Source organism: Myotis myotis, unplaced genomic scaffold (assembly GCF_014108235.1).
Source record: "Myotis myotis isolate mMyoMyo1 unplaced genomic scaffold, mMyoMyo1.p scaffold_m19_p_7, whole genome shotgun sequence".
Classification (NCBI taxonomy): domain Eukaryota; kingdom Metazoa; phylum Chordata; class Mammalia; order Chiroptera; family Vespertilionidae; genus Myotis; species Myotis myotis.
The window spans coordinates 12,921,030-12,945,031 of record NW_023416379.1 but is presented as its reverse complement, the minus strand read 5'-3'; the positions used below and the strand labels follow the sequence as shown (position 1 = coordinate 12,945,031).

The 24,002-nt window shown below is 42.1% G+C and overlaps 1 protein-coding gene across 1 annotated transcript in view; it reads left to right on the top strand.

Annotated features, from left to right (window-relative positions):
• The first annotated feature begins 2,818 nt into the window (after window positions 1-2,818).
• Window positions 2,819-24,002, top strand: part of MAN1A1 (mannosidase alpha class 1A member 1) — a 154,346-nt gene continuing 133,162 nt past the window's right edge. Inside the window, exons 1-2 of the mRNA XM_036318139.1 lie at window positions 2,819-3,108; window positions 3,321-4,178. Coding sequence (XP_036174032.1) covers window positions 3,564-4,178 — 615 coding nt within the window. The 5' untranslated portion in view covers window positions 2,819-3,108; window positions 3,321-3,563. The remainder of the gene's footprint in view (window positions 3,109-3,320; window positions 4,179-24,002) is intronic.

The window sequence follows — 24,002 nt, the reverse complement described above, 5'->3', positions numbered from 1 at the left end:
TCTTCAAGGAGCTATGGTGGCGGAGACACTAGATTTACAGATAATAGTCAAGTTTTTATTATTTGGAGACTAGAATCAGTCAGCTTTATTTTTGCTTTATCTCAGGACACAAAGCACTATTTTTTTAACTGTAGAATGTGAAGTGTTTATGGTATTGAAATCAGGGTAAAATGTGATATTTTGTTTCAAAATACACATTTTTATTTATCAACCTCTCTGTACTCCTCCCTTACTATGAATACACAGCACTTTCCATGGTTAAAGGGTTTTACATGGTTAATTTAGTTGGTATGTCTCTTCAAATACCCTCTGTGAATTTTTTTAACTTCACGTAGCCCAAATACCAGCACTCCCACATATTTTTCATCCTACTTAACACAGATGGGCATCCTTCAATCCATATGCCATAATCAACCACTAATGCTAACTTCTTGTTTAACAAATATTAAAGCCAGGCTATACTCATAATAAGCCTCGGTTTATAAGAAATACAGGTAAAAAGAAAGCAATCTTGGAATAAGCTTCATAAAGATGAATAGAAATAAGCAGAGCAGTCACTTTAAAATAGTTAAACACAACGCAGAGAAATCAAATTTAAGGGGTTTTGCCCCATCACCCCCCCCCCCTTTTCCCCATTGATTCTAGAGAGGGAGGAGGGGGCAGAGAGAGAGAGAAACATCAATGTGAGAGACACATCTATGGGCTCCCTCCAGCACAACACCAGCCTCTGGTGCGTGGGATGATACTCTAACTAACCCAGCCACACTGGCCGGGGCAAATTTAAAGTTTTTAGGGGGAAAATCATCTTTCAACTATAGGTGATGGTTTAAATGTCCAAACTGGTTTGATATTACAATTAGGTTTGTAACCTCTCATTGCCATTTTAAGATGCACCTAAAAGTAGATCTTAGGCATGGAACAGACTGACATATCTTGATGTGGGGGTGGGGGGATGAGGAGAGATAAACCAAAGAACTTACATATTCATATGCATAGCCCATGGACACAGACAATAGGGTGGTGAAGACCTGGGGGCGGTGGGTAGGGGGGGTTGAGAGGGGTAAAGGGGGAAAAATGGGAAACATCTGTAAAACTGTCAACAACAAAAATATTGAAAATAAAACAAACAAACAAAAACGTAGATCTTATTGCTTTCCTAGAATACTTAGTAATATTTATTATAAGTCAAAGTGTCTAAATGTTTTTGTGGCTATAAGAAATAATTCCAATCTTAAAACAAATAGATAAAATAATAAATCATTCTGGAAGAGATTGATTTTTAGGGTAATTAACCCTACCTGTTATCTATCTTTCCATGAGGTAACTCAATTTTAAGGCTGATGTTGAAAACAATACTATTTCACAAGGATTCAAACTTTTCAATCTATCCACAGCTTTGAAAGAAAAACTACCATTCCATCATTTTTTAAAAAATAAATCATTACTTTCTTTTCAATCCTCCTAAAGTTTGTCACCTTGCTTGGATATGCTGCACTCTTCTGGGCATAGAATTTCATAGCAGTTATCAAAATAACCAAGCCATGAAGTTGGTTTTATCAAACAATAATTTCCTATCAACAGAAACGTTGGATGTATGACTCATTCCACACAAAGCAAATATTCAACAAATAATGATGGTTAAAATGAATACTTAAATTAAAAGTGTCATAATAATTTTTGTGTTTACTCTTATATTTTCTCATCGCCTACCCACTGTATTGTGGGCACTTTCCTGAAAGGGGCCAGCTGTTTGCTTTGTTTTAAGACAACAAGCAGACACAGAGCTCAAATCACGTTCCAGAGAAGGGCAAGGGGTAGGATGAGGCTGCTAAGAACCAGCTTTCAGAAACGGGAAATCAGTCAACTTTTTCCTCTCGGATAACCCTTTATTTGCAGAGCAGCGGGGGAATTACGAACACAGTTTGGAAAACAATACTGTGTTGAAAACAGTCTCTTTAGGACCAAGTCCTTACTTCCATGGAAGTAGTCAAATCCAAGAGTTAATTTCAACACAATGTTCAAATTTATTACTTGAAGCTCTGGCAACAGAAAACTGTCTTCTTTAAATGGAAAATGTGACAACTTTTATGAGGTAAATGCATTGGAAAGTGGGAGTGGGTGGGAGAGGCACACGCTTTTTTTTTTTTTTTTTTTTTTTTTTTTTGTAAGGGGGAGAGGATGCATGGGAAGAATCCTAAGCAACCACAACACCCAGAGCGGTAACGATGGTAGACCGGGCTGCTCGAAGGCTCTCGGATCCCAGCTGCTCACCCAGGGACTTTTGGATTCATTGCTACGGGGCATCGGCGGAACCCCTGCCTTGGGTAAAAAGCGGGTATTTGTGGAAAAGACGCGCTTCCATAGGACCCAGTGCCCGCGATTCCCCTGGAGACCCTGCCCTGGCCGGCGGCCCCCCGGGGCGAGCCCCACTGGACTCTGCACGGGTCCGAGGTGCACCCGGGAGGTCCCGCGTCAGCCCAGGAACCGCTTGGACGACTCGGGACCCACCATCACCCGGGCCCGAGGCCAGCGCAGGATGCGCTCCCCGAGCCCCGCCCGCCGCCTGGCTCCACCGGCCTCCGCCGCGGGTCCCCACTCCCTCCCCAGCGCCGCTCCCGCCGGCCGCGCGCCTCGGGGACCCGGGACCTCCCGCCGCCCCCCGGCCGGGCCCCCGCGAGGCAGCGCTTCCCGTAAACTCCCTGCCCCGCCCGGCCCCCTCCCCGCCTCCGCCCCGCCCCCGAGGGCCCCTGAGCGGCGCGCGATTGGCCCGGCCGCGCCATCACTCTGCGGCCGCGGCCCCGCCCCCGTTTCCGACCGCCCGGGAGCGGGGCAGTGGTGTCAGTGCTCGCGGGGCCGCGGCGGAGGGCAGCGTGCGGCACGGCGCGCTCCCCGTCGCCCGCTGGTCGGCGCACGAGCTAGCGGAGCGGCGATCGGGGCGGCTGGCGGCCGGGCTGCCAGCTCCGCCGCCGCCTGGGAAGCAGAGGCAGCTGGTCCCCGTCCAAGATGCGCAGGGGGCGAACTTGACGAGTCCCCCACCCACGCGGCGCGCTTCCTGCCCCCAGGGGCGCTCCCCTCTCCAGGCGGTGCCCGCACGCGACCCTGCTCCAGGTGTGCGCGGGACGCCTCACCCCCCTGGGGACCCGCAAACTTCACCCCAAGTCCAGCGACTGGACTTGGAGGGCGGTGCCCTGAGTCCGACTCGCGAATCCGCGCCGGGGGAGCTGTCCCGGGGGCTCCCCCGGCCGTCGGAGGGCGGGGACCCGCTGGAAACTTTATCGCCAGCCTAGTAATTGCTGCGTTTTGCTGCTTCTCTCCCGCAGGGGCTGCAGCCAGCTGTCTGCCGCGCTTGCTGGTTTGCCAAAGGAGCCGCCCCGGGAAGAAGACCCGGAGGGGAGTTGTTTGCCCGGGGGCTACCTGCCGCCGAGCCCCGGGGTTGGGGCGGCCTGGATGCGCAGGACCCGGCCCCGCAGCCGCTGACGCCGGGCGGCGGCGAAGTTTGGCTGCTGAGCGGCGGGGCGCAGGGTCACCCGACAGCGGGCAGCCCGGCGGCCGCGGGGGGAGCGATGCCGGTGGGGGGCCTGTTGCCTCTCTTCGGCAGCCCCGCGGGCGGCGGCCTGGGCGGCGGCCTGGGCGGGGGGCTCGGCGGCGGCGGCGGCAGGAAGGGGTCGGGCCCCTCCGCCTTCCGCCTGACGGAGAAGTTCGTGCTGCTCCTGGTGTTCAGCGCCTTCATCACGCTCTGCTTCGGGGCGATCTTCTTCCTGCCCGACTCCTCCAAGCTGCTCAGCGGGGTCCTGTTCCACTCCAGCCCCGCCCTGCAGTCGCCCGCCGAGCACAAGCCCGGGCCCGGGGCGCGCGCCGAGGACCCGGCCGAAGGGCGAGCCCGGCGCGGCGAGGAGGGCGCGCCCGGGGACCCCGCCGCCGCCCTGGAGGACAACTTGGCCAGGATCCGCGAAAACCACGAGCGGGCTCTCAGGGAAGCCAAGGAGACGCTGCAGAAGCTGCCCGAGGAGATCCAGAGAGACATCCTGCTGGAGAAGGAGAAGGTGGCCCAGGACCAGCTGCGTGACAAGGCGGCGTACCGGGGGCTGCCCCCGGTGCGTTTCGTGCCGCCCATCGGGACGGTGGACCGGGAGCCGGCCGATGCCTCCGTCCGAGAGAAGAGGGCAAAGATCAAAGAGGTGAGTGCTCGGTGCTAGAAATTCCTCCCAACCCGCCGTGTTTTGCAGGGAGAAACGACAAACCTCCGAAACTATTCATACTGTAATATTACAGTCTCGGGGGGCATGGATGGAGGTTTACTACCTCCACCAGGTGTGGTGCCAAAGACTCTTTCATTTCCCCTTTTTTCAGTAGCGTAATAGATGTGGCCAGTTACCATCCGAGGTTGAATTCCGTTGCTTCTAACTTGCATGCTCCGGTGAGCGCAGGCCACACGAGGGAGGCATTAAATGCATGGGCAAGTGGTGTGCAAAACCTCTTTTTTTCCCATTGGTTGATACTGTTAATTGTCTCTGAGAACAGCGGCATTGAAGTTCCCAAACAGTCCCCAGTAAGACTTGGACGTGGCTTTGGAATGAAGCCAATGTAAACACTAAGCATCAATCACACATGATAAAAAGATTCTAACAGCAAGCCAGCACACCCCAGCGTTCAGGCATGTGGCCCCAGCCTGCCAGGTGGCATCCTGTGTGTGTGTGTACTTTCAGACGATCAAAGTGAAACTTGAGAACTTGCTACCATGGGCGGGGGGCGGGTGGCACACTGTGTTTAACTTTTTAAAAAATGAAAAATTGAAAAAGCCAAACCTACTGGCTGTTGCATTTCTGGTGTCGTCAGAAAAAGAAGTATTTCATGTGATGCAACAGGTTTGCCTCTACGGCAGCACAATGATGACAGACTTAATCTAGGACAAACATGGACTTCGATAAGTCTTTCATAATTTCCTTCTCGTTATTTTCACTTAGAACTTGTAACATGTGGTTAGTTCATGACTGGCTTAAAGCTGAAGGGGACCTTAAAATAATGTTAGACGGTCATTTTAGAGATGAAAGAGCCTGTTATTGATGGAGTCAGGACTTAAAACCTGGACTTCCTCCCTGTCACCTGTGTCACCTGTCGCCAGGCATGTGGACATGCCTCTTTCCACAGCTAGTCTCCCGTGTGAAATTATACCAGCCAGGATTTGTACACAGTCCAAGAGATGTTGGAACCCTATTAAAAAACATTTCTCCTCACCTCTTGATTCAGGTTGCTGAAACACATTATGAAGGGAAGTCATGTTTTTGTCATTTTAAAGAATTTCAGATTCTCTGAATATGCATTTGGCGGTTTGACATTGGGTAGGTAACCAGGAGCAAAAGCTCCCTGGCCCTCCCATTTTCAGACAGGAAAGAGAATTCTGAGGAGGTGAATTGGTATTCAGCTTGAGTGGCTACAGAATGGAATACGCTCGATTGTCATAGGATTTGTGACTTTACTATGAGACCAGATGAATTTGGCTAAGCTGTGCTGGAGCAAGTTAAAGTGGATTTAAGTCCCTGTTAGTCTCCCTGGGTAGCATGCCTTCATCCCCCCTGTGCAGACAGCTTCCTTCCACAGCCCTTCAGCTTTTCTGCTTGGAGACCCTTCCTCGGGCGTAGAGGCCCCCTAGACTTGCAGGAATGGATTTTCACTCACTCCCCCTGACAGCTTTGGTCCAGCAGTTTGCCTTCCCCGGGAAGGGCTACAGAACGAGGAAGGCGGAAAAAGCTCTACTTCTCACCAGCCATCTCCCTCCCCTCTTCATCCCCAGCCTCCTTAAAAATATCCCACCAAACCCATAGGTAAATTCACCCTAAATCTGTATCTGCTTATATTTTCCTTACGTTTGAAGCATTGTAATTGACATGTCTCGTGCTTCTAATTTCCCGTGAGCTGCCAGTTAGTGGAATTCATTGTTGTCCAAGGAAATTATTTTAAATATTAAAGATGTATGGATGTTAAAAAGCTATTGGTCCTGACCAATAGTGATTCAAAGTGCATTTAGAGCAGAAGCAGTGGGACAGTAGCAGTCATATTAGCAGCATGCATATCTGGCCCTATTAGGTTCATGCTATCTGGGTCTCTAAATCAAAAGGTCTTAATTAACCATGGAAAGGGAATTTAGGTTGCCTTCCATGTCCGTATGTTAGCACCTAGATGTTTTGAAATTGCCCCGTCTTGCATAAAGTGGTGGAACTAAATGTGTTCTTTATATTCCATGTTGTGAGAATCCAAAAAAAAAGCCAGCATAATTAGCTTCAGTATTTAGTCAAAGTCTAAAGGGAAGAAATGGATTATGGTTTTTCATCAGATTAGTTCAGGCAGATGTGTTCCTTTGTAAATAAAAATAACAAAGTAACTCATGTTAGTCTAAAACTGGGCTGTAAATGTGCAGTTTCAGGGAGAAAAGAGTGGTGGCCCATTGTGAAGAGGGCACTGGACTTTTAACTTTACACATTTAGATTCCGTTCCAGGTACCGCTATGGACTCCTTGCCTTGAACCAATGGATCTTTGCCTTGGTTTTGATCTTGATCATTCCTATATTTTATTGTTCTCTTTACATACTTAGGTTCTCTATTGCACCTAAATGTGATAATAGTTTTATAGTAAAATTAAAAGATATAGGCAAGTCTAATATTTTAGTCTAATATTGGGGAGTGTAGACTCTAATTTCTGAGCCAAACTTTTATTTGGTTTAAAGACAGCCAATACTATTTTTGTATTGCCAATACAGTTGTGTTACTGGTACTGTGGTAAATTTTTAACAAATTTGCGCCCAGAGAAGACAGTCTGTAATTTCAAATAGGATATTGCCTAGTGCACTCCACAAAAGGTATTATCTGCTTTCCAGTACTTATTTGATGGATGTTCAATCTTGGTGTAAAACTTAAAATTGAAATTAAGACACCCATGCACACACACACACACACACACACGCATGGTAAATTTGTAAATAAATTAACTCTGGAATTTCCCTGAATTTTATAAGACATATATAGTATATGTTTTCATGAGTTTGATCTTTTAAAAATTGTACTCAAGGTGTCCTTAGCTTTAAAAGCGGTATTAGAATAATGAAGCACAGAAGTTAGAAAAATCGTCAATTTCTCAAAAAATTAGGATGGTTTTTTTGGGGATTATGGCTGATTCGCCAGTTGGGGAGTCTATCAGGTAAGGCATCAGGTCCTATCAGCGGTGGGTGGGGTTACTCTTGGCTTCTAAACAGGCTTTAGTTTTTTTATTACAGACCTGTTTATGTAATTATAAGTTTAAAAATATTTTTATTTTGATGGCTGATAGCTGAAATACATTTTTATACCTACACTAGCTTTAGATTGTTCTTGAGTGTATAATTTATGTTAACTACTAACAGTTAACCCTTTTATTAAAGATCAGACATAGGAATAATCTACCTTGGCAGATTAAAACAAAACTTTCATTTTGAAACTTAACTTTCCAATTTACTTGTATGGGTAGTTCTGGTGTGGAGAATGATTTTTGCAAAATAATAAAAGCCACGCTTTGAAGACCTGTCTCTGAAGGAGCTTATTAAATACCCTTGGGTTGTTACGTTGCCTGTTTGCTCTCCCTGCTCTGAAACACACACACATTGAATATAGGCAAATGCAAATTTCCCCACTGATAGGACTGGTCCCAGAATAGGTACCTCATAGAGTGTTGCGGGAGGGCTCTTTCTCTAAAAGGTAGATGAATAAATTTGGATTTCAACAGTGTAAGCACCGGAGTAGACATTGACTATTGAACATTAATATAGGAGAGCAAGAAAAGATTGTTAATAGATAATCAATTATGTTCAGCGTAATTTTTCTGTAAACTGTTGGTAATCTGTCTGAGAGGAGAATTCTGTCTTCTTCTTATCAGGTAACTTTAGATTCATATAAGGAGCTGTAGTTAGGACTTAGAATCTAGCTAAGGGTGTGAAAAGAGGTAAATGCATTTTTGAGTTACTGCATCTGCATTTCTTATGTGAGCTACTAATCTGGAGAAATGTACTCTAGTATTTCACATGTGTAAAGAATGCCTTTGTATGAGATCTGAATTTGTGGGAATTCAGTGGAGAATCTACATATATTTGTATTAAACTATTTCATAATTTATGGGAGTACAAATTCTTTCTTTGAGTGAGTTTAAAAGATGTGCCTCATGGTCAGAGGGAGGGAATACCCACAGGTCTGTGTGAGTGCTGAGGACCAAGTTCACTTCTTAGGTTCCAGAGCACTCACTGCAGTAAAATGAGATTCGCAATAAAGTGAGTTGTAATCTTTTTGCTGGTGGAGGGTCTTGCTTTCAGTTTGGGGGGGAAGCAACATCTGTGAAGTGTAATAAAGCAAAAGGCAATAAAATGAGGTATGCCTGTACATGGGCAGATCAAAACTGCCCTGGAGCCTGCTTCTACCCCATAGGCCAGTAGAGAACCTGTAGCCTTTTAAGTTCTTTATAACCTATACAACCATAGAAACGTATGTGTTTGTCAAAAATGAGTTTTGATTGGTCAAAATAGAAGCAGCCATTCTCTGAGCTCCAGAGATACTATGAAATGCCTTTCTCATGAGTAGACAAAAATGATAAAGGGAGAAACCAGCGTTTGGTAGCTTAAGGAAGAAATTCTTTCTTTGGGGAGACTTAAGTCTTGACTTTTCTTAGCCTAGTGCCTTGCTTAGTATTAAGTAATTGAACTACCTCTAACCGCCCCCCGCCCCAACCCTTCATTCCTAAATCTGTTTAAAGGTCCTTTATACAAACTCTGCAAATTAATTTTTCTGTTACCAACAATATGCCCTAAAAATTATAACTCTGATTTTTAAAAGTAAACATATGCTCTAAATCATGAAGTATTGTATCTGGAGGAGACCTTAGAGATAGCTCAGCTATTCATTTTACAGTAGCGCCACTGATACACAAAGATTGTTCTGGAAGTCATGTTGCCAGTTGGTGTAGAATTGAGTTGAGAATGGAAGCCCCATCCTTGGTGAGTGTTGCTCACTCTCCTATCATAGATCACATCCTAAATAAAATGCCAAATAAGTGTTCATTATTTGCTGACCCTAATGCAGAGTACAAAGCACATACTAGTACAATGTAATTCTTCAGAATTATCAAATTGACCTCATATTCTTGTTATGTTCCCTACAGTAATTTTTTTTACTATATCTTTTTACCTACTGTAGTTTTTTTTCTAAATCTTATTACTGGCATGACTTAGAAGATTTCATCTTTCTAAAGCTGCCCAGGGAAAGTTTGATAGACATTTTTCCTATTTATAAATGTCTCTGCAGGAAGCATAGCATATCTAATCACCCAATTGGGCATTCTTTTCAAGGAGAGGTGAGGGAGAAAAATGGGAAGGAGAAAAGCAGATAGGAGAGAGAGCCTAGAGAAGTAGGCTGTGACAGCATGGGGGCTCTTTTAAACTATAAATGTAAGAAACAAAAAAAATAAAAAAGATAAAGATAACAAAACAGAAACAAAAATTAAAAAAATAAACAAACTATAAATGTATATACTCTTTTGTTTTTAAATTATTTTTTAACTAATATTGTATTAGTTTCAGGTGTGCAGCACAGTGACTAGACATTTATAAACCTAACAAAGTGGTCACCATGATAAGTCTAGCTCCCGTCTGTCACCATACATAGTTATTACAATATTATTGGCTGTATTCTCTGTGCGGTACCGCACATCCCCGTGACTTGTTCTGTAACTTGCAGTTTGTATTTCCCAACTGCCCTCACCTTTTTCGCCCATCTCCTCACCTCTCCTCCCGTCCGGCCACATCTCTGGTGGTTCTCTCTCTGTGCGTTGTTTCTGTTTTGTTTGTTGCTTTGTTTTTTATCTTCTACAGGTAAGTGAACTCTTTCAGTATTTGTCCTCCTCTGACTTATTTCACTTAACATAATAACCTCTAGGCCCATCCGTGTTGTCACAGATAGGAAGATTTCGTTTGTGTTTTTTTTATAACTGAGTAACATTCTAGTGTGTGCGTACCACATCTTGGTACGTCTTCTTTTGACATTGCACTATGTGTAACAGAAGAACTGATAGCTAACCTGAAGGACTACATTTTTAAAAAAGTAGTCAGGCATTCAAAATTACACCAATCTATAGATCCTTCATTCCAGGAGCACACAGCTCTCTTCGCCCAAGTAGGTCCTGAGATTCTCTGATGCCCTTACCTTTCCCTGCTCCCTCCACTTGTAGCAACATGGTGGTAGGCAGGGCTGGTTCTGAAGTCAGATGCATGCCCTTGGTCTGAACTGGGCCTCTTTCATTTACAAGGTTTGTGACCTTAAATAAGTTTTATTTTGTTTTTGTTTTTGTTTTTGTTTTTTATCTTTCAGAGCTTCATTTTCTCATTTGTAAAAGGGGGATAATAAAAGCACCCGTTTTTGTTGGATCAGAAGGCTTAAATGTGACCCTCCACACAAAACACTTAGAATCTGGTATCAGGCATGTAGTGAGTGCATAATAAATGCTACTTCCTATTATTACTGTTTTAGTTATTGCCTAAAGCTGTTAAGCCAAGATTATGTTGTTTCATATATACTGTTTGATAAATCAGGGATGTGGGTAATTAAGTTTCAAAAAGTTATCAAAAACAACTTCAAATAAGTTTGATGCTTAAAGGGATCACAATGATCTTTCCAGACTGCTCTCCTTTTATTGTGGTGCTGTCAACTCTGATTTTCTCAGATTTCTGCCACATTTCAAAAGGCTTAGGTATCTTTAAAAGTATATACTTCTTCAGCTTGTGTACTTCAAAATATGTGGTAAAGAATTAATTTGTCTTTTCCTCACAGTCTAATGTGCTTGTTACTGAAGTACCATCTTCTGAGAGTAATCACAGTTCCTGAGTTCTCTCCTTATGCATGGAAATGGTTCCCCAAAATAGAGAAAGAGGTTGAGTCAAGTGCATTTTCACCTGTTTTGTCTTTGGAGGAATGTTTTTAAGAAGAGAGAGGAAAATTGTTTTAGACTTGGCAAACATTTATATAATTATGATCAATTCTATAATCAGAGCTCAGTCTGTCACTTGATAGTCAAAATTCATATACAGCAGTTGTTCTTTATAACTCAATGACTTGGGGCCTTTTTTGAGAGTTTTGCGTTTAGCTTGACTAGGGTTTCAGGCCCAAAAGGGCCTCAGAGAGCCTGACGCCCAGTACTCGTTTTATAGATGAGAAGCCGTGCACTCGATCGGGATAGAGATGGGACTGCCTCTTAGGGCCCAGGCCTCGCTAAGCCTGTGCTATCTCAGCTCTAATGGCTTGCTCCACCTCCTGCTCAGGCCTGAGTGGCAGGCCAGCACCAGAGCTTTCTGAGACCGTCCATCCTAAGGGGAGATGAGACGTCTTTGCTGGGGAAGGTTTACCCTGAGAAAGCAATGCTGGCTAATTCCTTCGCTCTGAATGCAGCAGCTCTGCCCCTCCCCCACTGAGTCCTGATAAAGACTTCTGAGATGAGTAGGTGCTTGAAAGGAAACCTAATGAGATTAAGGTTTAAGAGCATTTAAGGGGCGAAGCCCTCTTCTGTGTCTGGGATACTCTGGCAGTTGCGTTAGGTTCTTTAGAACGCAGCAGGCCCGCAGATAATTCAGAACAGAGGTAATAAAATTAAAAGGCGCAGGTAGGTATCCTTCCTGGTGGCTTGACATTTGTAACTAAATTGCCTCCCTCGCTTCCTTTTTTCTGTCAGTCCACTGGCTCTTAAGCTTAGCAAAGGCGCAGTCCCTGGTTTTCTGCACTACCTTTGATCACTCTCATCTACAGCCTTTCACCCAGTGACACTCGGGCTACATTTTATGGACTTTCAGTGGCAGTTTTCCACGTATTGATATGTGGGTCTCCCATTGATTATCCTCCAGTTCTCAGAGTGAGAGGAGGCCTGCCAGTGAGGGGCTGGAAACCTGATGAAGGACACCAAGTTCTGCCAGGAGGAGTTGAAGAGCAGCACTGAAACAGTCTCTGTTGCGACACTGGTGGGGATGCCCGTTTGCCTGGGACAGTCGTTTATAGGAAAGGGTGTGGCAATAATTGATGTACCCAGGCTGTGAATGACGTCCAGAGACATGAGCTGTTGCTGAAATCTCCGTATCTGCCAGATCCTTCTTCACTGATGGCCTTTTCAAAGCCCTGCGAAGAACACTCGATTCCTCTAAGGGACCAGAGAGAGTCAGAGCCTAGAAGGCCAGGGCTCCTGGCCTCTCTGCCGGTGGCCGCGTCCAGCTTTCCTGGAATGATGCGTGGGGCATGACTTCTGACCCTGGTTCCTCTTTAATAAGATTATGTGCTGGAACTACTCAAAGGGAGGGCGTTTCCTCGCTGTGTCTGTCTGTCAGGGCATCCGGCAGAAGGACAGACCTGAGGGATGAGTAAGGCAGCGCAGGGGTGTGTGCCCAGTCTCCAAATCTCATTCCCAGAAATGTCACCATCAGGGCCTCCCTTTCGTTGATGTATTGCTTCTTAAAGGCTGCTGTGAGAAGTATATCACTAAAGCGGCCCAACAAAAATGGTTATATCCTGAGATTTGTGTTAGCAAGAGTGAGAATATGCTTGTAGAAGAAGTAAGCATCTTTCATTGTGTTATTTCATTATGAACGAATGCTTGCTTAGGAAAGAACCTTTTAAAGGTACACAAGAGTAGGAAAAAGAAAAAGAAATCCTTCAGTCTGTCACTAAGTCACAAGTAGTGTCAACAGTATACCTACCCCAACATATAGGTTATTTATTTCTACAGTTGCAGCCACACTACACACACACACACACACACACACACTGTATATATATATATGTGTATATATATATATATATATATATACACATATATATATGTTATTTTCATTTTCTTTTAATGTGTCATTGTACGGTAGTATAATATATGAAAAAAGATCCTAGTTTTTTTTTAACCATTCCCTTGGTCCTGAACAGTTAGATTATTTACAGTTTTTTTTTGTTTTTATAAAAATTGCTGAGATAAACACCTTTGTCCATTAAGTTTTCGCCTCATTTTTCATTACCAGCACATCCGGAAGTAGCACTTCCCTTTAAATTCCTAAAAGGGGAAATGAATGGGTCAAAGGATCATGGTATATTTTGAGAAATTACTTTCCATAAACAATTTATACTTCCTCCTATAATATGATAAATGTAGTCTATTGAATCTTTATTACTTTCATAGGTGATAGAACAGTATCTTGTATATTTAATTTGCCTTTGAGCAACATTTTCTCTTGTGTTGGTTGACTAACCACATTTCCTCATTGTCAATTGTAAACTACAAGGAAGTTTTTAAAGGAGCAGGATTAGGAAGCAGGCAGAGCTTGGAGGCTTATTGGGTGGAATATCAGAGAAGGTGGCTCTAACCTGGCTTAAGGGACATGGACTCTCGAAGGAGGCAAAGTCCTGAAAAGCAATAGAGAGCATTCTATTTTCAAAAACTTAGAAGCCCGGCCAGTGTTGCTCCGTGGTTGAGCGTTAACCAATGAGCTAGGAGGTCATGGTTCGATTCCCAGTCAGGGCACATGCCTGGTTGCAGGTTCCATCCCCAGTGTGGGGCATGCAGGAGGCAGCTGATCAATGATTCTCTCTCATTATTGATGTTTCTATCTCTCTTTCTCCCTTCCTCTCTGAAAGCAATAACATTTAAATTTTGCTCTTGTCTGGGTTGGGACCTAAGATAAAAAGTAGTCTTTATTGATAGGAGCACAGCCTCCTATTTATTGGGATATGCTCAAGATCCCCAATGGCTGCCTGAAACTGTGGATAGTACCAAACTCTATATATACTGTGGGTTTTTTTCCTAGACATACATACCTTTTAACTTGAAGCACTGTATGGTTCTCTTTGGCTATTCGAATTGCCAGCATCACTACTTTTGTGCTTTGGGGCCATTATTAAATAATATAAGGGTTTCTTGAACACAAGCACTGCAATACAGCAACAGTTGATCTAAGAACCCAGAGGACGACCAAGTGACTGACAGTGGGTCCGGGGGTATATACAGCCTAGCTACTCTGGACAAATGGCCGATTCACACCAGGGTTAGTGCAGGTTAGGCATTTTATCATTTTATCATTTTATCACACTGCTCAGAATGGCACACAATTTAAAATTTACAAATTGTTTATTTCAGGAATTTTCCATTTAATATTTTTGAACGGCAGTTGGCCTTGGGTAACTGAAACCACAGATAACGGAGGACTGCTGAAAACATCTATGTCAGCTAAGCTCCCACTGGCTTATCTTCACTGTTAAGTAATAGTTGGGGTTTTGCATCACATATTTTAGGAAGTATGGCATCTCTGGAGATCTGCGAAAGGTGGGGGAGAGGATCTTTCTCTTTTTAGAATTCATCAGAATGATTTTCTTTTATTTTAAGATTATAGTTGAAGATCAAAAGTAGTCCAAATAGAATTTCAGAAGTGATTTATTGATGCCAGAAAATTGGCAAGTCTTACAAAGTTAAATTCTTAAAGAGAAAATTAACCAAAAGGAAATCATTCATAAGAATTCATAGCAGTAACTATACATCTTTATGTGTGAAGGGGCAGGCCAACCTTTTGTATCTTAGAAGCCTTCAGTTTTTCAAATAGGGTAAATGTACTTTCCATCTAAGGTATTTATTTTAGGATAAAAGACAGGCATAACTTGTTTATGAAGTTTGGGCTTGATATTTTTTATTTTACTTTTTGCTAATTCCTCTTAATAACGTGGTTTTAGACCTGCTTTTTGAAGATGGCAAAGAGGTACATATTTCAAAATGCACTTGTAGTCTGACCTGGGTTAGTTCATAAAAGTCTTCCTAGTGCCAGAACTGTTTAAATTTGGCTTGGAGACGACATTAACATGGTGAATAATAGTTGACATACGACATTATTTTTATAAATTGTGGTTTGAGATAATAGTGATTTTAGAATATTTAGGATGCTGTTCTCTAAGATGTGTTACTTTTGTAGTCAAAGTGGCCTATAAAATGGCAAGTACAGGTTTTCAACTCTTAGTTAGAAATGCCTCAAACGGTTCATATTGTATATTCAGGAGTTTTTAGCCCGAGTCAGCGATTTTATATGGCATTCTTAATAAGTTTAAAAGGAATTTTATGTAGTTCAAAAGCGTGTTTTATAATTGGCATGTATTAATACGTTGTGCACATTCACTCCTATTAAGCATTTTGGTTAGTCTTCATTACTTAATCCTCCTAGGAGTTACTTAGCTTAGAGTGTGTGATGAAGAATTCAGTAGCTTAAGGGAAAAAAAAAAGTGGGGGTTGGTCAATATGAGGAGCATAAAAAATGAAGATGATTCATTAACTACTATTGAAAGCTGCTTTAGCAGTTAGGGTGAATAAAAAGTATGATTAATTAAGTGTTCTATCAGTAATAAGATAGAATGGCAGCATAGCTTGGAAGTGCTTCTGTCTTTCTGCCTCCAAGAGGACAGAATCTCCGTGAGGCTGGCTCTTCCTATCTGTGAGTCTGCCCCCGAGCCACCATGCTGAGCAGGAGAAAGAGCTTTCTCCTGTCCACCGGGTCAGCTAGCCCTGGGCCCTGCCCATAATGTGACCCAGTAAATATTTGTTGAATGAGTGTGTGTTTTAAAGCAAACATATGCAGAGGTTAAGTGTGACAGGTCCCACGTTTATATAATCACATAATGTGGAAGTAGAATCCAACCATCTTTAGAGCCCCTTGCGCCATCCTCATGGCCTACAAGCCAGTGTCTTCTGAGGGGACACTTGACTTTTGTTTTGTTTTGTTTTTTTCATTTTAAAATGTATTTTTTATTGTTGATAGTATTACAAATATCTCCCTTTTTTTTTCCCTTTTCCCCCATCCTCCCGCCCCTACCCACCCCTCAGGTTTTCACTACCTTAATGCCTGTGTCCATGGGCTATGTGTATAAGTATATAAGTTCTTTGGTTCATGACACTTGACTTTTGATAACAGTCAAAAGTGATTCAGAACTGCATCTAGTGAGTGAATAAAGAATATATCCATGGAGGAAACACCTTTTCCAGTTTTAAAGTTGATTTCAGAATAATTTATAAAATGAAAAACTGTATTCATTTTCTTACATGACTTGTAAACTGACTGTGAAGGTGGCTCATAAAATACCTTTTGAGCCGCTGTAATACAGCTGAAATAAATACAGATACTGGTGAGATTCCTCCGAAGGTCCACACCTCCTTGAACGTAAAAGTTCCGTTTCATTTCGGAGTTCGCCTGCTTTATTTTTATACCCAGCGTTTTGTTTTTCAGGTCCAGTAGTCCACCCTTAGCCATGGTTTTGCTTTCTGCGGTTTCAGTTACCTCTGGCCAACCATGGTCTGAAAATATCAAATGGACATTTTCAGAAATAAACAATTCAGATGTTTTAAATCGTGCGTTCTTCTGAGTAGCGAGATGAAATCTCCGCTGTCCTGTGGGGGGTGTGAATCTTCCCTTTGTCCTGCATTTCCATGCTGTACGTGCTTCCTGCCGCTTAGTCATGTAACCACCCTGGTTATCAGATCGGCTTTTCCTGTGTGCCGGTGCTTGTGCGCAAGTAACCCTCATCATCAGAAGGTCAATGAAAGCCTAACGTGATGTCACAATCTCCATGCCATTCACCTGTCACATAGGTATGGTGTCCTCTCACATCATCACAAGAAGGGTGAGTACAGTACAATAGGGTATTTTGAGAGACCACATTCACTTAACTTTTGTTGCAGTATATTGTTATATTTTATTATTAGTTTTTGGTAATCTTACTGTGGCTGATTTATAAATTCAACTTTATTATAGTTATGTATGTGTAGGAAAACACGTAGTATATATAGGGTTTGGTATTATCTGTGGTTTCAGGCATCCACTGAGGATTTTAGAATGGATCCCTCAGTGGATAAGAGAGCGCTACTGATTTTAATTTAGGTAAAGTTCTCATTTATTTCTGTCCATTATTATCTAGAAATTGGACTACATTAATAACCGTTTTTATTTTTGTTTTACATTTTAATTCTATATATGATATACCTAATTAAAGGTGTTGTTTTTTTTTCCTATCCTAGTGAAAAAATTTTGAGGGACAATGGTGTTTTCATAAGTAATGCTACACTGAAATGAAAAGTCATAGGTTAGGTGTTGTTTTCCACAAGAGAAATTAGAATTTAATAAAAATTTTCTCTATAAGAAGGTATATTTGGAGAAAGAACTTTGTTTCCTAATTTAATATTGTTATCTCCTGAAAAGTGCTATCTCAAATAAATATTTGCATGGTACAAACTATGAATTTTATGAATTTGCAAATGGTCCCTTTTCAAACGCATACTGTAGATCACTATTAGATGAACCTTCTTAAAATAACACTTCTCTCCTGTTGCCCAGCTCAGAGGTTTTAGTGTTCCTTCGTTTCCTATGGAGTTAGCTACTCAAAGATTCACCTGGAGGGCATGCTTACTGACAGATTGCTGGGCTTTGCCCCCAAACGTTCTGATTCAGTAGGTGTGAGTGGGTCACAGAATTTGCATTTTTAACATGCTCTTGGGTGATGCTGACACTGCTGGACCTGTGACTAAAGTTTGAAAAGCATTGCTCTGGAATGAAGTTCTAGTTGCTTGGGCTGACATTCCTAATCTACAGATCTGCCTTGGTTTGCTCCTTGAGACCTATCTCTCTCTCTGTTTTAAAAATATTTTTTTATTGATTTCAAAGAAGAAGGGAGGAGAGAGAGAGAGAAACATCAGTGATGAGAGAGAATCAGTGATTGGCTGCCTCCAGCATGCCCCACACTGAGGATTGAGCCTGAAACCAGGAATCGGACTGTGACCTGTTGGTTCACAGGTCTATGTTCAACCTCTGAGCCACGCCAGCCCAGTGAGTCGTATCTCTTAAGTTTGGCCTGTGTGTGGCTAATTTTATATATTATCTTCCAAGACCCCCTAAGTGTGGAGACACCTTTTCCTTGAAAATATCTCATAGGTTCATGGCCCAGAATGTAAAGTGGAAAGCAGTTTGTCTTAAATATAACCAAAATGAGACGCAGTTTAAGCGTGTCACCAAAACTGTAGGCAGATTAGAATTGTGGTGGCAGGGGAAACCCTTCTGGGACTCCCTTTCCACATCTGGGAAATGGAGCTAATAATTCCTTTGCAGAGTTGTTGTAAGAATTAAAGTAGAAGATATATGTGACTCTCAGCACAATGCCTGGCATGTAGCATATCCAATAAACAGTACTTATTTCTTAGCAACTAGGGAGGGGTTGATTGAAATGATAGCTTGAACTTTTCTTAAGAAAGCGGTTGTTCATAAGTAATTGGATTCAAGAAGTCATTTCCAGGAAAGGAAAGGAAGTTTTGGCTGGAGTATTGCCGTGTTAACCAACAGTTTGTATTGCTGCTGCCACCTTCCTTTGTTGTTGTTGCCGAAATCCCTGCTTCCTGTGGCAGGAAAGTAAGCATTCTTTTGCCTTGTTTCAGTTGTTATCTCATAGAAGTGATGCTCATCCTTAGGAAAACCAGTGTCCAGTTACATCTGGCTTCCTGGCCTGCTATCACTCAAATACTCAGATTCTTTGATTGATTGATTGATTTGGCATGACGGGAATGGGGGATTGCAGGGGGAGAAGGGGGAGAACAGAGAAGAATGAAATCTGGAAAAATACCTTAGGGGCAAAGAAATATTTGTGAGTGCAAAAGCTGAAATGTTTCATTCAGAGATAGCTACGGGTGTAAATATAGCTCAATAAAATTAGGCATATGGTGCTTTCATTTAGGAAGTGTCTACACCCTTTGTGATAAGATCCGTTGAATATTAGAGCTGCAGCTTTAACCACGCTGAGCGCAGAGATTCCTAATGCATTTAAAATAAGAATCGAAGAGTGAAATGGAAAACAGAGTTAATAATTTGTCCTTGGTTGGTTTTAATCTGCTCTTTATTAACTTTGTAGTTTATGCCTGGAGGATTAGATTTGGAAACAGAACACCAGCGAATGTTCTTCAAGGTTTACTTCTTTTTATCGCAACATTATATTCTTAAAGACTTTCTGAAGAACATTTTGACTGAATTTAGTCTTAACGTAAGAGATGACACGTTGTTATGATTCACTCTAAAATATTAGGAAGCCTTTGATCTATGATGTTATTTTGAACTTTAAGTTGTTTCCTGTTAGATTTCAATGTGGGATTTATTTAATAAAAATTTATTAATAGAGAGAGGTAAAGATATTCTTTCCTGGCTGTCCATATGTTTTCATCTTTTTTTTTTTTTTTTTTTCTAGCCCCCCCCCTTTTTAAGCCCCACCCCATTTATTGTTTTCAATATTAGAATTTTAAGTCTGCTTGCTATTGGTAATAAGGAAAATAAGAAAAGTATAAATCAAAGGATGTTTGTATTTCCCATGCCTTGTGAAATGTTTCTAAGATTGATTGAAGACAAATAGACAATTGTAATTTTATATATAGAAGGAATATATATCTTAGAATAGGATTCTAAGATGAACTAAAGTACAGAGTTTTAAAAACAGTTGCCCTCAGGGGAGTGGGGAGGGAAGATTCTGTTCTGTTCACCTATTCCTTTCTTAGTCTTCTTTAATGCAGTGCCATTAGAATATGCCTGGAAGTTGTATATTTGATTCTGTGGTTGTAGTTCTCCACCCACCTGTGATCTAGAGAATTACACTCTAGATTTTCATAAGGTAAAGCCACAAGAATTTAGTAATCTCGGTTTTTGGGGACGAGGAAAAAGTTTGATAAACTATACTACCAGGTCTGAGTTAACTTAGTATAGATTCCTCATTAGGAAAACTACTCTGGATGTTTGTATTCTTGAGAAGTCAAAGTTTTGACCTAAACCCTCTACTTTAACTTTGATGTGGTAAGTGAGGTTTAGGATTTTATAATCATACTAGAGGCCTGATGCATGAAATTCATGCAAGAGTAGGCCTTCCTTCCCCAGGCTGCCGGCACCGGCTTCCCTCTGGCATCCGGGACCCAGGCTTCCCTCGCAGCCCCGGCTTCATCCAGAAGGTTGTCTGGAAGGACGTCCAGTCTAATTAGCATATTACACTTATATTATTATGGCTATGCCAGAGGTAATCAAGTATTTGGCTTAAGTTAGCAGTATTTTTCTGCCATACTTTTTTACCCATTCCTGTTCTTCGTCTTCCATCCGCTTGTGTTTTCTCTCAGAGAGAGGTGATGCTAAGGACACAAAGGGAGAGAGGCGAGCAGCAGAGGTGGGATTATATATATTACTCATGTCAGATTACTTGGTGATCAAGGGGTGACTGGTTAGTAGCGACTGAGCAGCCCTCTTGCTTCCAGGAACCTTGAGAGGTGAATTCTAGACGTTGGTACTGACAGATCACCTTTTCCCTGACTGCTGGGCACTGGCTGCTGCGCTCTAGAATTCCTGAGAGAGAAGGCTGTCTAGTTGCATGATTGGTTACTATATTTGCAGGCCTTTGGTTCTCAGTGGGATTGCTCAAACACTATCTCAGGAAGGAAATGCCTTTGATAGATCTGAAATCTCATTCATCACCATAGTGTCCCCAAGGTTTTCCAAAACATGGGAGATTTCACAGATAGCACTTTCAGGGGCTGATCTGAAGGTGCTAAACCAAACCGACGGGGAGGGAAGGTTGTTCCTCCACCTCTCCGTGAGATCACTGCCCCTGTTCTTCACCCTGGAGTATCCTGTTTCACAACCCCAGAGGCACGAACAGTTGATGGGCACGAAAAAGTGTCTGTGTATATAATGCACCCAGGGTTTTCCATCTTTATATAACAAGACCTTAAGTTAGATATTTCTTTTTTAAACGGAATTTTTGCCTTAAGATTTTTTTTTTAATCCTCACCTGAGGATATTTTTTCATTGATTGTTAGAGAGTTGAAAGGAGAGGGAGAGACAGAGAGAGAAACATCGATGTGAAAGAGACCCATTGATTGGTTGCCTCCTGCATGTTCCTGACCAGTGGATCGAGCCTGTAATTGAGGTACATGACCTTGACAGGAAATCGAACCCGAGGCCCTTCAGTTCTCGGGCCAAGGCTCTATCCACTGAGCCAACCTGACTCAAGATTTTTTTTTTTAAATATATTTTATTGATTTTTTTACATAGAGGAAGGGAGAGAGATAGAGAGTTAGAAACATCGATGAGAGAGAAACATCGATTAGCTGCCTCCTGCACATCTCCCACTGGGAATGTGCCCACAACCAAGGTACATGCCCTTGACCGGAATCGAACCCGGGACCCCTCAGTCCGCAGGCCGATGCTCTATCCACTGAGCCAAACCGGTTTCGGCAAGATTTTTATTCCTTAATTAACTCTTAAACCTCAGCTATTCGTTTGCAGGTTTATTTGGTTTACGATAACAACAATAGCAACGCCTGATAATTTTTTCTTTAGATTTAAAATAGAGGTGGTCCGTTAAGACCACACATTTAATAAAAAATACAGCTTCTTAGTTATGCTCCTCCCAATGGAACGTATGTTATTCTTCTTGTTCAGAGAATGGTCTCCTGAAGATTGATCTAAGTATAATTAAAGCAACCAAGAACTAGATGTTTGCACTTTCATCTTTGCAACAGATTTTTTTTCTCCTTTACAGTTTTAATTCTAGAGGGATGAAAGTGTAAAAATAATTACAGCATACCATTTGCTGCGTGTTTAACTTCTTGTCAGGCACTATGCTAACAACTTTATATACATAATCTCATTTAATTTTCAGAACAACACTATGAATTCAGTGTTGTTTTCCCCATTCGCTTGAGGCCAGGAGGATCAAGCAAATTGCCTAAGGGTACAGAGCTTCTGGGTGCCTCACCTGGGCTTTGACCTTGGGCACACTTCTTCCTCCCCCTGCACCCACTCCCAGTGGGCACCCCTGAGCCCTCACCAGCCCCCTGCCTGGCCCTCTTGAGGCTCTTACCCACCTTACTTACTAGTAAAGAATGGGACTCCTGTCTAAGTTACTCCTTTGCCTGAGAAATAGGAGGGAAACGGGCTTGAGTGTGGACACCATTTCCATCTCAGCTTGTGGCAAACAACATACTGGATGTTTTTAAAACTTAACTGAAAGTAAACCCATGATCAGTTTCTTTGGAAAAGCTTCTCTTAAGAGTAATATTGTGTTCAACAGTAAGTTCATTTTTATCATTGTGTGTTAATAAATGTGTATAGATCTTAATGATATGTATAGACAAAATATATACATGATTATGTGTGTGTATATAATTATCTAAAATAATGCTTTATGCATTAATGAAAGTAATTGGGGGGAGTTCTAGAAAGTTGTTTAAATCAAAATGAAGAGAAAGAAAAGAGTCTCTAAAAGAAACTGTAAATGTGCTTCCTTTCCTCCGCCTAGTCTTGGGGCCAGTATAACGCCTAAATTTTAGAGGAAATAATCTTGCAGTTATTTAATTTTTAAGTGAGACATTTCATAAAGGATGGCCATAGTAACATAAATGAAATGTGAATTTTAAATTCGTAATGAGGTAGATTACCAAAAGAGATTCTGTGAGTCAAAGTAATACACTGTTACTGACGAGACACGCATGTTTTTTACAGAAGTGACAACCAAAGCATATTGAACTGGTCCTAAGCTATTACTCTTTCTAAAGTATATGCAAGTGGGAAATACATTAATCATTCATATTCAGATGTTTAAAAACATAATCTTCGTATTATTTTCCTTTAGTAAATCAAATTAAGAAACATTTCCAATAGTCCTTCCAGAAATATTTAGGGGCCCCACCCAGTGGCACTGGAGGGATTAACAGTAAGAGCTGCCAATCCGGAATCCTAAGAGACAAGGAGTGAAAAGCCAGTGGGAAGTCATATGGTTTTTGTCCTTTTCTATCTGACTTATTTCACTTATACCCTCAAGATCCACCCATATTGTTGCAAAATGTGGAATATAAAACAAAAAGGTAAAGAACACAAAGCAAAACAAACTCACAGATACAGACAACAGAATGGTGGTTACCAGAGGGAAAAGGGGTGAGGTGAGCAAAATGGGTAAAGAAGTCAAATATATGGTAACAAAATGGAAACTAGACTTTTGGTGGTGAGCACGCAATAGAGGATACAGATATCAAATTACAATGTTGCACAGCTGAAATGTTATTAACCAGTGTTACCACAATAAAAATAAATAGATAATTTCTTTAAGTCAGTGTGATGATTGCTTTAGTAGGGGAAGTGCAGGGTGTGGAGGCAGAACGCAATAGGGATTGTTAGCTCAGATTTGGGGGTTTAGGAACACTTTCAAAAAGTAGTAAAGTATTAGAGGAACCTGAAGAGGCCAGAAGGGTCAAGCAGATTGCCCAGGGGTTCAGTAGGAGTGGAGTTAGCCAGTTGAAGGGCAGGATGAAGAAGGGTGCAGAAATAAGTGGCCTGTGTGAGACTCTGGGAAGAAGCTAAAGAACCAAACCAGGGAAGTGTGGGTAAGAAGGTGCTAAGAAATGGGCCAGAGGAGTAAAGCAGAGAATAATCTTACAAGGTATTTAGGCTTTATCTTGAGATCACTGGGAGTCAGGTATCAAATTTGCATTTTTTGGATAAGACTTGAGTCAGGGACGCGTGTTAAAAGACTCTGCAGCAATTCAGGTGAGAAGTGATAATGACCTAAATGCAGAAAAGGATCATGGGGATTAAGAAAGATCCTTGAAATATTTAAAAAATAACATTTACAAGCCAGGCAGCATCTGTGGTTACAGTTCGATTCCTGGTCAGGGCATATGCCCGGGTTGCCGGGTCGATCCCCAGTGTGGGGTGTGCAGGAGGAAGTCGACCAATGATTCTCTCTCTCCCTCTCCCTCTCTGAAACCGATAAAAATTTATTAAAAAAATAACATTCACAGAACCTTGTGAGCACTTACATGGAATGAGAAGGAGGAAATAGAGTCAAAGTCAGTGCTTAGGTTCTCGGCTTGTGCAAGGGGTTGGTGAAGGTGGGTACCCAGGTGAAAGAGGAGTGGAAAGGTA